This window comes from Petromyzon marinus, chromosome 39 (genome assembly GCF_048934315.1).
Source record: "Petromyzon marinus isolate PM22_M1 ecotype Great Lakes invasive population chromosome 39, UKy_Petmar_22M1.pri1.0, whole genome shotgun sequence".
Taxonomy (NCBI): Eukaryota; Metazoa; Chordata; class Hyperoartia; order Petromyzontiformes; family Petromyzontidae; genus Petromyzon; species Petromyzon marinus.
The window spans coordinates 3,987,443-4,002,299 of NC_133705.1; the positions used below are offsets into that span (position 1 = coordinate 3,987,443).

General features: G+C 45.9%; 1 protein-coding gene across 4 annotated transcripts in view; it reads left to right on the forward strand.

Moving 5' to 3' along the window:
* The window catches only part of LOC116950413 (polyhomeotic-like protein 2), an 85,592-nt gene that overhangs the window by 35,973 nt on the left and 34,762 nt on the right, over positions 1 to 14,857 (forward strand). For all 4 annotated transcript variants that reach the window (XM_076072828.1, XM_076072827.1, XM_076072829.1 and 1 more), the window contains 4 exons: positions 4,346 to 4,462; positions 10,004 to 10,156; positions 11,695 to 11,796; positions 14,246 to 14,633. In XM_076072828.1, the coding sequence (XP_075928943.1) occupies positions 4,346 to 4,462; positions 10,004 to 10,156; positions 11,695 to 11,796; positions 14,246 to 14,633 (760 nt within the window). The remainder of the gene's footprint in view (positions 1 to 4,345; positions 4,463 to 10,003; positions 10,157 to 11,694; positions 11,797 to 14,245; positions 14,634 to 14,857) is intronic.

The window sequence follows — 14,857 nt, forward strand, 5'->3', positions numbered from 1 at the left end:
GCACGCTTGTGATCCAGCAATTTAGGCGCAATGGTCGGTGGGTCACGTATAAATCTGTGAAACTTCAAAGCCCACTGGGATGTGGGATGGGAGAAAACCTACACCTGCGAGGGGGCAATTCTCTATCCCATATAGATGGAACAGATGGCGATTAGTCCACATTTTTATCTATTGTCTTCCTGGTGAGCCATGGTATAGGCGCCATTGTGGCGAAATGTTGACTCCCTCGCCTTGTGTACAGGAGGTTGTGGGTTCGATCCCGACCCTGACACCTGTATATTTGGAGTTTGCATGTTCTCCCTGTGGTCGCGTAGATATTTCTCTGGGTCCTACAGTTTTTCCCTACATTTAGAAACATGCGTTTCGAGTATTTCCCTGATATAAATTTCCACATGATAATAAACCACTTCGTTGAACCATCAGTGGGCCTTGTTACCTGTTAAAGCAACAATTCCACAGTGCTGGATTACAGGCGTGTGCCACCACCGCCTACCTCCAACAATAATCAGTACAAATTATCATCATCGTCTTTATTATTGTTCCATTTTGTGAATCCTGACATCTGTTGTGAACTGGGCGGTGTGTGGGGGTCCCACGTGTGAGTGTCTGTGTGGTTGTTTTTGCACGATGTGTTTTTTTGACTTCCTGCGATTCCTGCCGTGTCTCCTGCTTTTTGATGTCACAGCCTGCCATGCATGTGCCCTTGCCTTTCCACTATTTTTTGGAAGTGGGCGTTTGATCCTGGGTGGCTCATAATGGCCGCGTTGGAGTGAATGAGCCAGCACAGCTGAGATGCTGGGCCGAATCCAGGTTTTAGCCTCCTGTGATTAAATCGGCGTCTCAAGTGTTGCGAGGTGGTGGTCTGAGCCCACCAGTCACCACAGACTGCACAAAAAAAACAATAATTTATTTGGTTTATTATTTAAATCACCTAACTTTATCTCCAAGTATCTAGATGCGTTTTATTGACATACAGACACCCCGTGCAGGGCATGGTGTGGCCAAAGTATGGCTACAGAGCCAACTAAATTGATGTCCTTGATACACGGAGAATGGCTCCTTCATGGATCTGTCTCTCCACATGAAATGTAAAAGTATTTGTTACTAAATCCATCGGCTCCACATCCATCTAGAAGTGTTTCTTTTCAGCAGCATTGATTCAATACAAACAAACTCTCGACCGGTTTTGACAGTGTCTCATTCGGAGTCAGGCTTGCTTGAACCAATGCTGGTGAACTGCCAGTTATTATAGGCACGACCTTCTCTTTAAAATATGGGTTCAGAAGTTAGGTGTGACTTCAGAAGTAGTCATGTGGCACGGTGATTCACTACTAGCTGCAGAATTCTATATAGAAGTGTATTCCTTTCAAAACAACACAACACTGATTGCCAAATTGTTAGTTAACTCATTTTCAAAGTACTGTTTTATTACATACATGTTATCTTGCATGCATAATATATTTTGTGTATTTTGTTTTATTGTCACTGGAGATTTTTCAATCTGCTATAATCACGTAACTTGTGATTCGCGATTGACAAACGGTTGTTGTGTTCTGAGAATTTCCCAGAAATAAATGCCTCCTATTTTTTATTGAAACAGCTTTTTATTATTGAATTGTTACAAAAATGTTTGATTCTCATTTATGGAAATTTTTAGTCTAAAAATTTGTCAGGTGGCAGATTTTCTTCTTTAAAACATGCCAGCGCCACACCGTAAACAAACCTAAGAATATCACACCCCATTCTCACTGTACAGCCAAGCTCGGACCTTGCCAAGCCTGCACGGCACGGCTCAGGATGCACCACTTTCTTTAACACGTAGGCTTTTGCGACCAATTTTTTTTTTATTTTAAACAGGAAAACTGATTCAATTCTGGCAATCGCCTGATGATGCTGGTTGTAATCAGCAAAACTTCGTACTCATTGTAAATGTTGTGGGTTTGCTCTCCAACACACTGGTGTGCTGAAGTAATAACTGATTGGCACGTTCTATTCACGTGACAAACCTTAATAATTGGCCGTGTTGGGTGGTGGTTGGTATACGACACATTTAGCGATCTAACCCAAAACATATTTTTTCCAAAGACTTTATTGTGAGGCTCCAGGTTGTTTGTTCCACTGGAGAAACTGAGCCATACCGCTTAATGTCACACGCAATGACCAAGTTTAGACGCATGTAGAGGACATGGTATTCACCGTCATCACACGTCCTGGCCCTGCTTGGCCCAGATCCAGATTCACGTGTCTTGTGAGGCCAGCGTATCACATATTGGTTCTGAATTAGCACGGAATATAGCCAGCGAAAAACTACCCATATGACGACACCCTGCGCTGGCACGGCTCAGATGTGCCATTGGAAAATAGATATTAGAGGCCATTACACAGTTTTGGTGAACTGCTGCCCCATCCACCATACTGCCCAGCATTGGCACCCTCACAGTTGGCCTTTTGACCTACCACTTTTGTGGGCAATGTTTTAAAAATTACGCTGCTGTCAGTATAGGATTTCGCTTGCAAATGGTTACGTGATGCTGACGAATTTTCCCGTGATGGAATGCTGGCCCTGTTTCTGCACTGGCACAAGCACGGAGAAGAGAAGGATGGAAATGGAGTTGAAACAACCAAATGTTAGTGACATTCACACGAATGGAAAATGAGGCCGCTGTCTGTAGAGGATAGCATTCATGAAACCATTTGTGCGAGTGTCACGAACATTCGGTTGCGTTTCATCTCCGTCTCCATCCTTCTCTTCTCCGCACTTGTTGCCAGTGCGGAAACAGGGCCAGCATTCCATCGCAGGAGGATTCGTCAGCATCACGTAGCTATTTGAGAAACATCGTAATTCTATACTATCAGCGACCGTCCTTTAAAGGGCCTCACGGATACAAATGTAAGGATGCCAGAACTGGGCTGAGCTGCTGGATCGGGCAGCACAGTTGACCCGAACTGCGCAATGGCATTTTTTGTATATTGTTTGCCCCCCCCCCCCCCCCCCCTTGCACGTGTGCTTCTCCTTGTGCTCTACTTTCCTCACACGTGTATTCACTCGTGTATCGGCTGATAACGCCTCGATGTGTCGAGAACCGGAGAGCCCGAGCAGTTTTTGGTGCCTGCTCCACTGCGTGGATGCTGCCTTTCCTGCTTGTCTGTGGTTCCTCACGCCTTCAAGTTCTGTCTGTTAGAGCGGGAGCGAATACCCTGCGACGCATTGCAAGTTGAAATCATTCTTATGAAGCCCATATGCAGTTTGTCATTTTCATTGCCTGGCATCGTTGTGTTGAAAGAGAACTGATAAATATGCCTGGCAATCAAAACAATCCCATGAATGAATATCAAACATTGTCAGTTCAGTAAAACGTTATGGTGGATGCAAATAGGAGGTGTAACTTTTGGGAATATTCTTCTATAGTAATGTGTGTGTGTGTTGCCTTCCCACTGAGTAGTACCAATTGAGTTGTAAGTTGCTGATTAACTGTCGCACCCAACCAATACATTTCACTTTGTGTACAAATCTGGTGGATATTTATAATTTTTGTGTAAGGCTTTTCTACTCCGTCAGCAAAAACAATCCGAAGTGAGTGCTGGACAGCACTCATCTCTTTTGGCTTGCTTGTGACGGTGGTGTACATTTTACATTCCTATGGCAAGTTCCAGCCACATTTGGATTCCCATGAAGTGGTACTGGCTGGAGCGTTTATTTGTCAGTGTTGTAAATGAGTGGTGCTCAAGTGCGTGAGTGTTCCTGTGAGTGTGTTCAGCATTTCACGGTGGTTCACATACTGCATTACAATCCTCTCAACCTTGTTTGATTCACGCTCACTGTCTATATCAGTGGTAAGTTGTATCTGAACCGGTCTTGGACCTTCCCTAAGTCAACTCAGCCTTCAATGAGTACCTGGAGTGGTTTGTGAATATCACCACTGGGGAGATAAAGGTGGCCGGGTGTGGTGCTGGCCACATTCAGACCCTCCTGCACCATATTGGGCTTAATAGAGGCTCGCTAACGGCACTTGCCCCAACAGTCTGTAGACTACATGGGTGATCATGTCTTGACTTGTTTGATGTATATAATGAATAATTATTGAATTCACAGCCCTTTATCAATATGCTGCTGGATGAAGGCCTCCCATTTCCATGTCAGTGCAGGTTGTCTAAGGCAGTGGGTTCAGGACCAGTTCTGATCTCACTCGCCACTGAGTCATATTTAACTGGTTCTGGGAATCAAGTGCGTGAACTACTGCACCACCCCCCCCCCCCACTCCACTCCACACAGTTGTTTACTATGTTTGCTGTGGGTGCATGTGTGTCTATACCGTTTGTGTTTATATCCCGTGTGTCCCGACAGGCGAGTATGGCTGCTGGTCGTCAAACAGCCACCATGAATGGCCCTAGCGCTGGGCAACAGGGTGGTGGTGGTGGTGGCAGTGGTGGTAGCGGTGGTGTCAGTGTCTCCCAGGCTTCCGTGAGTAAAACTCTACACACAGATCCCCATGTATACGGGGTATCTGAAAATAACTATAGCAATCCCTCACCAACCGTGGGGCTTAGGTTACTGAAACCCCCCATGGTTGGAAAAACCGTGGTTGGCAAGACTAAGGTTTATGGAAAAATAGGTTCCGCAGCCACAATGAACACTCTCATCGAAGCCTAACGACGCATCCTATGCCTTAAGTAAATGTGAAAATATGTACAGTCCTGTAGAACGTACACAAATGAACAAATACTTTTATTGAAAGCGAGCAAAAATACTTTTAATTACCTTTAATATTTATAGTGAAGTGCAGACAATGTTGACCGACGATGTTAGGGGAGGAGGCTTTGACTCGCTCACAGCCATATGCCGTCCTACTGTCGCCGCACTCTCTCCACACGCAAGCAGTTCACCACCAGTTCGACGCGTAGGGGCCATAATTAAGGGAAAATGAGTGGTGTTATACAGGAGTTATAGTACACTTTCACGAGGTATAAATTACAGCACTACGCCTTGATGACTGCTGCACAATACTGAACGACGCGGACAAGTACTATACGCAGGCAAGTGAGGGTACACGCGCATGATGCGCTCCTGGTGGCCGATGGGTAGAGGAAAACTAAACCGTGGTTACGTGAAACTGTATACCGTGGTAGCCAAAACGGCATATTATGCGTGGATACTTGAATCAAAACTGTGGTTTCCGCGGAATTGCTGTTTACCAAAGAGAATGTTGAATCATTTTATTGTTATTTAAGATACTGACATATATTTAATATGAATACATGTGTAGTAACTGACTCAGAGACACTAAGAGTAGGAGGCACTGTTTATTAACACAGCCTGACAGTAACATATAGTAACTACAGTTCCCAGTCAGGACAGCTGGTAGACTGCTTGACTGGCAACGCCGAGATGGTGAAGATGGCGATGACAGTGAAGACTTCAGCAGCATGACGGGATCCCACTCCAAACAACAGCCACGAGGTCCCCTCTCAGGGCCCCTCTTCTGCTATCAGCGTGGCCTGGCTCCGCCCCTGGCTACGCCCACCTCTGGAACCTACCAGCGGGTTCTCGATGTGCCCCTTCCGTAACATTTCCCCTAGATCCCTCTCTGGTCTATCACGTGGCCTGCTGTAAGTCAGGGCTGCTGTAAGCTGCAGATCCCCTTCCCTGCCAGCAGCAAGCGCTATGCTGCTACTTGACCGATTCTATGTCACCTAACATGTTATAGGCTTGAGTTTTAATTTTTTTATGGTATTGATTAGATATTCTCGAATTATTAATACACTTCTATATGTCGTCCATCATTCACTATAATCAATCTAATTCAACGTTCAAACTCTGAGAAAAGGTTTTCCAACACACCTGTAGGGATGGATGACACGGCATCAACAATATGGTGTTTAAGTTCTTCAAGGTCCCTTGGTTTGCGAGCATAGACTTTACTTTTTTTTAAATCCCAGACGTAAAAATCTCATGGTGTTAAGTCGGGTGAATGGGCGGACTTGTCATTATATCATCCTAGCGGTAAGTACCCGGCGTTGCCCGGGCAAAAAGACAGACACACTCATCGACTTACACACAGACATCGACCCACACACATAGAAACACATCGACTTACACACACACACATATGGACTCGCACACACAGACATCGACTTTAGACACACACAGACATGGAGTTACACACACACACTGACTCACACACATAGACTTACACACACAAATAGACCTACACACACACACATATGGACTTACAAAGACACATCGACTAAGAAACACACACACACAGACTTACACACACACATCGACTCACACACACACATAGACTTACACATATCCACTCACACACACACACAGATACAAAGACTCGCACACAAATTGACCTACACACACATATGGACTTACAAAGACACACATATCGACTAAGAAACACACACATGGACTTACACACACACATGGACCCACGAACACACGTGGACTTACACACACATATGGATTTACACACACATATCGACGCACACACACACACACATGGACTCTCACACACATACACACATTGCCGTACACACATTGACTCACACACAGACTCACACACAAGCACACACATCGACTCACACACGTACATAGAGCCACACACACATGGACTTACACACACACATGGACTTACACACACACACACACATGTACGTACACACACACATGTACGTACACACACACATGTATGTACACACACATGTACGTACACACACAGATACATAGACTCACACAAAAATGTATCTTCACACACACATGGACTTATAAAGACACATCACCTAAAAAACACACACACATGGACCCACACACACACCTGGACTTAAACACACACACACACACATGGACTTACACACACATATATCGACGCACACACATGGACCCTCACACACATACATATTGCCGGACACACATCGACTGACGCACATAGACTCGCACACAAGCACACACATCGACTCACACACACATAGAGCCACACACACATGGACTGACACATACACATGGACTTACACACACGTACGTACACACACATGCACTCACACGCACACATGGACCTACATACACGCAAAGAAATGGACTTGCACTGAATCACATGGAGCTACGCACACACAGCGACTGACACACACACATATCGACTCACACACACAAACACATCGACTCGCACACAGACACATCGACTTGCACACACAAACACATTGACTCGCACACACAGACACATGGACTTGCACACACACATCACCGCAGACACGCACATCGACTCGCAAGCACACATGGACGTAGACACACGCATTATTATTGTTAAAATAAGTAACTTAATTTTCAATTAGTAATTGTCTACACACACACACCACGCACACACATTGGCTAACACAGACATCGACTGTATGCACTGCTATCACTACAGCAGTGCATACCGACTGGTGGTGGTACCTGCTTTAACTACGGCAGTGCACACCGACTGTGGTGGTTCCTGGTATCACTATATCAGTGCCTACTGGCTGTGGTGTAACCTGCTATGACTGCAGCAGTGCATACTGACTATGGTGGTACCTGGTATCACCACGGCAGTGCATACCGACTGTGGAGGTACCTGGTATCACCACGGCAGTGCATACCGACTAGGGTGGTGCCTGGTATCACTACAGCAGTGCATATCGATTTTGGTGGTACCTGCTTTCACTACAGGAATGCACACTGACTGATGGTACCTGCTATGATAACAGTGCATACTGTGGTGGTACCTGCTTTCGCTACAGCGTACATACTGAATGTGATGGTACCTGCTATTATTACAGCAGTGCATACTGTGGTGGTACCTACTATCACAGTGCATACTGACTGTGGTGGTACCTGCTATCACCACAGCAGTGCATGCCGACTGGTGGTACCTGCTTTCACTACAGCAGTGCATCCTGTGGTGGTACCTGCTATCACTATCACAGTGCATACTGACTGTGGTGGTACCTGCTTTCACTACAGCTGTGCATACTGACTGTGGTGGTACCTGCTATGATAACAGCAGTGCATACTGTGGTAGTTGCTGCTATCACTACAGCAGTGCATAGTGACTTTGGTGGGACCTGCTTTCACAACAGCAGTGCATACTGAATGTGGTGGTACCTGCTATGATTACAGCAGTGCATACTGAGTGTGGTGGTACCTGGTATGATTACAGCGGTGCATACTGACTGTGGTGGTACCTGCTATGATTACAGCAGTGCATATTGTGGTGGCACCTGGTATGATTACAGCAGTGCATACTGACTGGTGGTACCTGGTATGATTACAGCAGTGCATACTGAATGTGGTGGTGCCTGCTATGATGACACCAGTACATACCGACTTTGGTACCTGCTTTCACTACAGCAGTGCATACTGACTGTGGTGGTCACTGCTATGATTACAGCAGTGCATACTGTGGTGGTAGCTGCTCTCACTACAGCAGTGCATACTGCGGTGTAACCTGCTATGATTACAGCAGTGCATACTGACTGTGGTGGTGGCTGCTATGGCTACAGCAGTGCATACCGACTTTGAACCTACTTTCACTACAGCAGTGCATACCGACTGGTGGTGTCTGCTATAACTACAGCAGTCCATACCGACGTTGGTGGTACCTGCTTTCACTACAGCAGTGCATACTGATTGGTGGTCACTGCTATGATTACAGCAGAGCATACTGTGGTGGTAGCTGCTCTCACTACAGCAGTGCATACTGTGGTGTAACCTGCTATGATTACAGCAGTGCATACTGACTGTGGTGGTACGTGCTAGCACAACAGTAGTAAATGCTGACTCTATAGCAGTCTATATCGACTGTATGGCACGAACCTGACAGTGGCGTGGTGAGGCCTAGTCCCGTGCAGATCCCATGGCCTTGCCTAGATTGCCCAGCCGGCAGGCTGGGGGCTGGGCCGCTACCCCCCTCCACCATCCCCCCCGGCCGTGCAAAAAAATACTATCTAAGCACTATATTAATATGTACGGACTCTATCGTAGTAATTGTACGCATCGGGGTTGGGGGGGGGGCATCAAACAGTGAAGAATGTACCTCAGCGTTGTGTTTTTTTTGTAGCATTTTTAACGCGAAATAACATTTCACCCCCACCGAACGCGTGTGACTTGGCATGGTCCTTCCCCCCCCACCAAAAATGCGTGAGTTGGTGTGATCGAGCGCGCAATAAATAACGAAAAACCGCACAATCGCTAATTAACCTAATTTAAAGGTGACGGACGTAAAAAAAGTTATAGCGCTTGCCAACCGCGGGGCTTACGGCGTGGTGCCTGGCTAAACATTTTTTACGTAAACCCCACCGTTTGAGAGACAAATCCCTCGCAAGCACGTGAACACACAGACAGACAAAAATGACATTTACATATAAGAAAATGGGGTTTCTCCTGAAAGAGAAAGAGAGTACCGACTATTCTTCTCAACAAACTAAAACCTATAATTATAATGCATATATTAATATCAAATTTACGTCAGTCTCTCGAGTAACAATAAAATTATTCCTCTTTTTGGTTTATTCATTTTTGGACACTATATATACACATGATGCTCCCAGAGGCATATTGCAGCATCACACATTGATGACTAGAGTATACTGATGATTCCTAGCAAGGATGAAACAGGTTTGCAGTGGTATTTGTTTCACTGCTGCCTATCGGCACAACCACTTTTTCTTTACTCTTCGAGTTGGTGGTCTAAATGACAAAAGTCACATTCAGTTCTTTTGAACTGGTGGTTTGGATAAGGCTGAGAGATCTTGTATATTGGGAAATGAATTTAGGTGACATCGTTAAGTGACCGTAGAGCTGAAGGCTTTGAGATCAGGCCCCAGGTATGGGTCTCTCTTCCTATATTTAGTGATATGGGGTTGATAATGGCTATCTCAACAACAGTCAGCACTGCTCAGATCCCGTTTTCGATCTTGAAACTCATGTCGGGACAGCCTTCCCTCCCTGTCATGCCTCCCCCTCCCTTCCTCCCTTCAGATTAATTTGACTCCGAACTCGGCCATGATTGGCCGGACTCAGGGCGTCTCCACGCAGCCCGTGAGCGGCCTTGCCCAGCAAGCTGTGCTCCTGGGCAACTCGGCCACACCCGGGCAGATCAACCAGGCTCAGATGTATCTACGAGCGCAGATGGTGAGGAGGCGAGAATGTTAACAACATTTTTTCATTTTTATACTACGGTTACTATAAGTGGACAAATGGCAACAGGTGTGACGACGGCTATGAATACCACCAAATACCAGATCCTTCCTGACTTTGATGAGATGGGCTTAAGGCGTTTGAATGAAGACGTAGCCTTAGATGATTTAATAACCTAGGCTAAAAACTGCAGTGCACTGGGGAAGACCAAACGTGGTCATATGTATATAAGGAGAGTCACTGATTTCACTGATTGGCTGTGCTGATAATACTGCTGGGGGGGGGGGGGGGGTGCGGATTTGCATGTTCCTCACACCAACATTGAATGACTAACAGCAACTAAATGTTTGACTGCTCTAAGTTGGCTAAACTAACAGAATAACAACATGAAACCATCGGCTTGAGATTTGATGAAGATTCCACTGGTGTCGTGGACTCGACTAAGACTACAAATTAACACGGGTCCATTCTCAGATTAATAAGATCCATCATGACAATTTGTTCAGTTGAGGGTTGTGAGGTAGGTGAGAATCAACACATACTTTAGTGGGTACACATAATTATATACACAAAGTATTCAACTTCAGTAACGTGGTGGAGGACTGGCACAGTACTTACGCGATGAATCCAGGTGGCTAAAATTTAAAACTATTTTAAAATATTGAGACCTCCTTTGCCAGTAGCAAGATATAGTAATAGGTTTTTACCCTTTTATCTGGCACCAAAACTGACACCTTTATACAAGGGATCATGTTTGCAATAACCACAACACAAGCAGTCAAAATGCAAACAAAAAGAGACAACTCTGATAATGATATGCACTGTCCTTGAAATTGATTGGTCCACACCCGAGACGGCTTTTCTTAGAGCCTAGTCTCCACTGGTGTTGGACCAGATGACGCCAACACCAGTGGAGACTAGGCTCTAAGAAAAGCCGTCTCGGGTGTGGACCAATCAATTTCAAGGACAGTGCATATCATTATCAGAGTTGTCTCTTTTTGTTTGCATTTTGACTGCTTGTGTTGTGGTTATTGCAAACATGATCCCTTGTATAAAGGTGTCAGTTTTGGTGCCAGATAAAAGGGTAAAAACCTATTACTATATTTTAAAATAGTTTTAATTTACCAGGTAAGGCCCACTGAGATGTATAGCTGTTTTTCAGAAGCGACCTGGTGACAAATGATAGTTCAACGAAGTGGCTTATTGGGAAAAATGTACAGCAGTTAAATATCAGTGGCGAGTGATATCTGAATCAGTAGCTGTATGCTCCCCCCTTTCGTTTCCCAATGTGCACTGGAATAGATCTCAGAAGTAGTTTTATGATATCCACCTCACTGAGATAAGTGGACACAATCAAGGAGGGCATAATCCAAAAAGCAAACGTCTATTATCTTGCAGATGTACAACGAGGCCATAATTACCTGGACTGCCCTACTTGCTCTTCCTCCGATTCAGCCTTTCCCATCCACTCAACCTCTCTGCTCTATCACACTCACCCTCCCGCTTGCTCTCTCCCACCATCCTCCCCGCAGCTGATCCTGACGCCAAGCGGCACCGTCACCACCCTGCAGCCAGAGACGACGGCGTCGCACTCGGCCCCCTCCACCGGCGCAGCGCAGTCAGTGGCTGCTCAGGTGAGAGAGAGCGAGGGTACGAGAGTAAAAGCCCGCGCCCCTCTATCTGCCTGTCTCTCCCACTGTCTTCCTTCAAACTGTCGTCAATATGCCTGTCTCTCCATCTATAGGCAGTCTCCGGTTTACAAATGCTTTGATTTATGATGATCCACATTTACGTCGTTTATGTAGGGCGACCGGATCGATTTATGATGCTTCTTACGACACGACTCTGAACGCGTTCAAACAAGTCAGTCCGGTTTCCGATGTGACTTGGCGTGGAGCTTTTATTTTCAAGTGTTTCTTGTGGATTTTCACCTATTAAGCCCTGTTAAATATGGCTGATAATAGGAAAACACATCGGCAAGTAATGTTTCTACTGTTCCCACTGTCTGGGAAAATATGGTCTGTTTTACGACGATCCGATTTTACGACGGGGTTTCCAGGAATGCGTTGTGACGTAAAAGCGGAGAATGCTTGTATTTGTATGTCTGTCAGCTGGTACAGTGAGGGAAAAAGTATTTGATCCTCTGCTGATTTTGTACGTTTGCCGACTGACAAAGAAATGATCAGTCTATACTTTTAATTGTAGGTTTATTTGAACAGTGAGAGACAGAATAACAACAAAATCCAGAAAAACACATGTCAAAATTTTTATAAATTGATTTGCATTTTAATGAGGGAAATAAGTATGTGACCCCTCTGCAAAACATGACTTAGTACTTGTTGAAAAAACCCTTGTTGGCAATCACAGAGGTCAGACGTTTCTTGTAGTTGGCCACCAGGTTTGGACACATCTCAAGAGGGATTTTATCCCACTCCTCTTTGCAGATCTTCTCCAAGTCATTCAGGTTTCGAGGCTGACGTTTGGCAAATCGAACCTTCAGCTCCCTCCACAGATTTTCTATGGGATTAAGGTCTGGAGACTGGCTAGGCCACTCCAGGACCTTAATGTGCTTCTTCTTGAGCCACTCCTTTGTTGCCTTGGCCGTGTGTTTTGGGCATTGTCATGCTGGAATACCCATCCACGACCCATTTTCAATGCCCTGGCTGAGGGAAGGAGGTTCTCACCCAAGATTTGACGGTACATGGCCCCGTCCATCGTCCCTTTGATGCGGTGAAGTTGTCCTGTCCCCTTAGTAGAAAAACACCCCGAAAGCATAATGTTTCCACCTCCATGTTTGACGGTGGGGATGGTGTTCTTGGGGTCATAGGCAGCATTACTCCTCCAAACACGGCGAGTTGAGTTGATGCCAAAGAGCTCCATTTTGGTCTCATCTGACCACAACACTTTCACCCAGTTGTCCTCTGAATCATTCAGATGTTCATTGGCAAACTTTAGACGGGCATGTATATATGTGCATTCTTGAGCAGGGGGACATTGCGGGCGCTGCTGGATTTCAGTCCTTCACGGCGTAGTGTGTTACCAATTGTTTTCTTGGTGACTATGGTCCCAGCTGCCTTGAGATCATTGACAAGATCTTCCTGTGTAGTTCTGGGCTGATTCCTCACCGTTCTCATGATCATTGCAACTCCACGAGGTGAGATCTTGCATGGAGCCGCGGGCCGAGGGAGATTGACAGTTCTTTTGTGTTTCTTCCATTTGCGAATAATCGCACCAACTGTTGTCACCTTCTCACCAAGCTGCTTGGAAATGGTCTTGTAGCCCATTCCAGCCTTGTAGCCCATTCCAGCCTTGTGTAGGTCTACAATCTTGTCCCTGACATCCTTGGAGAGCTCTTTGGTCTTGGCCATGGTGGAGAGTTTGGAATCTGATTGATTGATTGCTTCTGTGGACAGGTGTCTTTTATACAGGTAACAAGCTGAGATTAGGAGCACTCCCTTTAAGAGTGCTCCTAATCTCAGCTTGTTACCTTTATAAAAGACACCTGGGAGCCAGAAATCTTTCTGATTGAGAAGGGGGTCAAATACTTATTTCTCTCATAAAAATGCAAATCAATTTATAACATTTTTTGACATGCGTTTTTCTGGATTTTTTTGTTGTTATTCTGTCTCTCACTGTTCAAATAAACCTACCATTAAAATGATAGACTGATCATTTCTTTGTCAGTGGGAAAATGTACAAAATCAGCAGGGGATCAAATGCTTGTTTCCCTCGCTGTATTCCTGTCTGTCCATATGTCCATCGTTATGCCATTATTCCAGTTTGACCATCAAAAGCCTATCTCTGCATCTGTGTCTCTGTTAGTGGACCTGTCCCTCCGTCAGTGTCTGTCTCTCAGTCGTATGCCTGTCTCTCCATCTGTCTGCAGTGGAGGGAAAGGCGCCTCCTCTCCTGATCTTGTCGTTACAGGGTGACGTCTGCTCTCGCAGTTGGCGTCAACATAATTTCGCTATCCCTCGTTAAATTGCTTCTGAGGGCAAACGCATCTCGGAAAGCGTTACAGAATCCGAGTGTGCGTACCATTGATTTTTTTCTCGTTAATGTCTCGGTGTTTCGCGGCATCAGAACCTGGTGTCTCGCTCAGCGGGGCAGCCTCTGGGTCTGAGCGGCATTGCTTCATCTCAGAGCGTCCCTCTCAAGGCCAGCGGTGGCAACAACATCAACAGCGGCGGAGGCGGCGGTGTCGGCGCTGGCACTGGTGGCATGGGTGTGCCCCACCTGCCCGGCACCAACCAGGCTAAGTCTCCCAAATCGGGTGGGCACACAGAGCTCATGGGCGACTGTGGCAAGAAAGGAGACCTACAGGCAAACATCATGACTCAGCAGCAGCAGCAGCAGCAGCACGGCATGATGGGAAGCGGGGACGGGCGAGGGGGGACGGCACGCATGGCGGCAGGCTCGGTGGCTGGGTCAGCGACAGCGGCTGGGTATCCACTGCTGCCCATCACTTCAGGTGACATCTGGTGACTCAGTGAGCCACGTATTTGGTAGACTGATATCACAGCAGTGCGGAATGGTTTTGTATACGAAATTGCTTTTTTATGCATTGAACAGGACCTTGAGTTCAGATTCAGTGTTCTTACCAATAATATCTGGTAATCCTGCAGCATTTGTTTAATCTAACTTATATGTATAAAGTGCCTTCACTCAAGGTGCTTGACATAGCTCACAAAACGA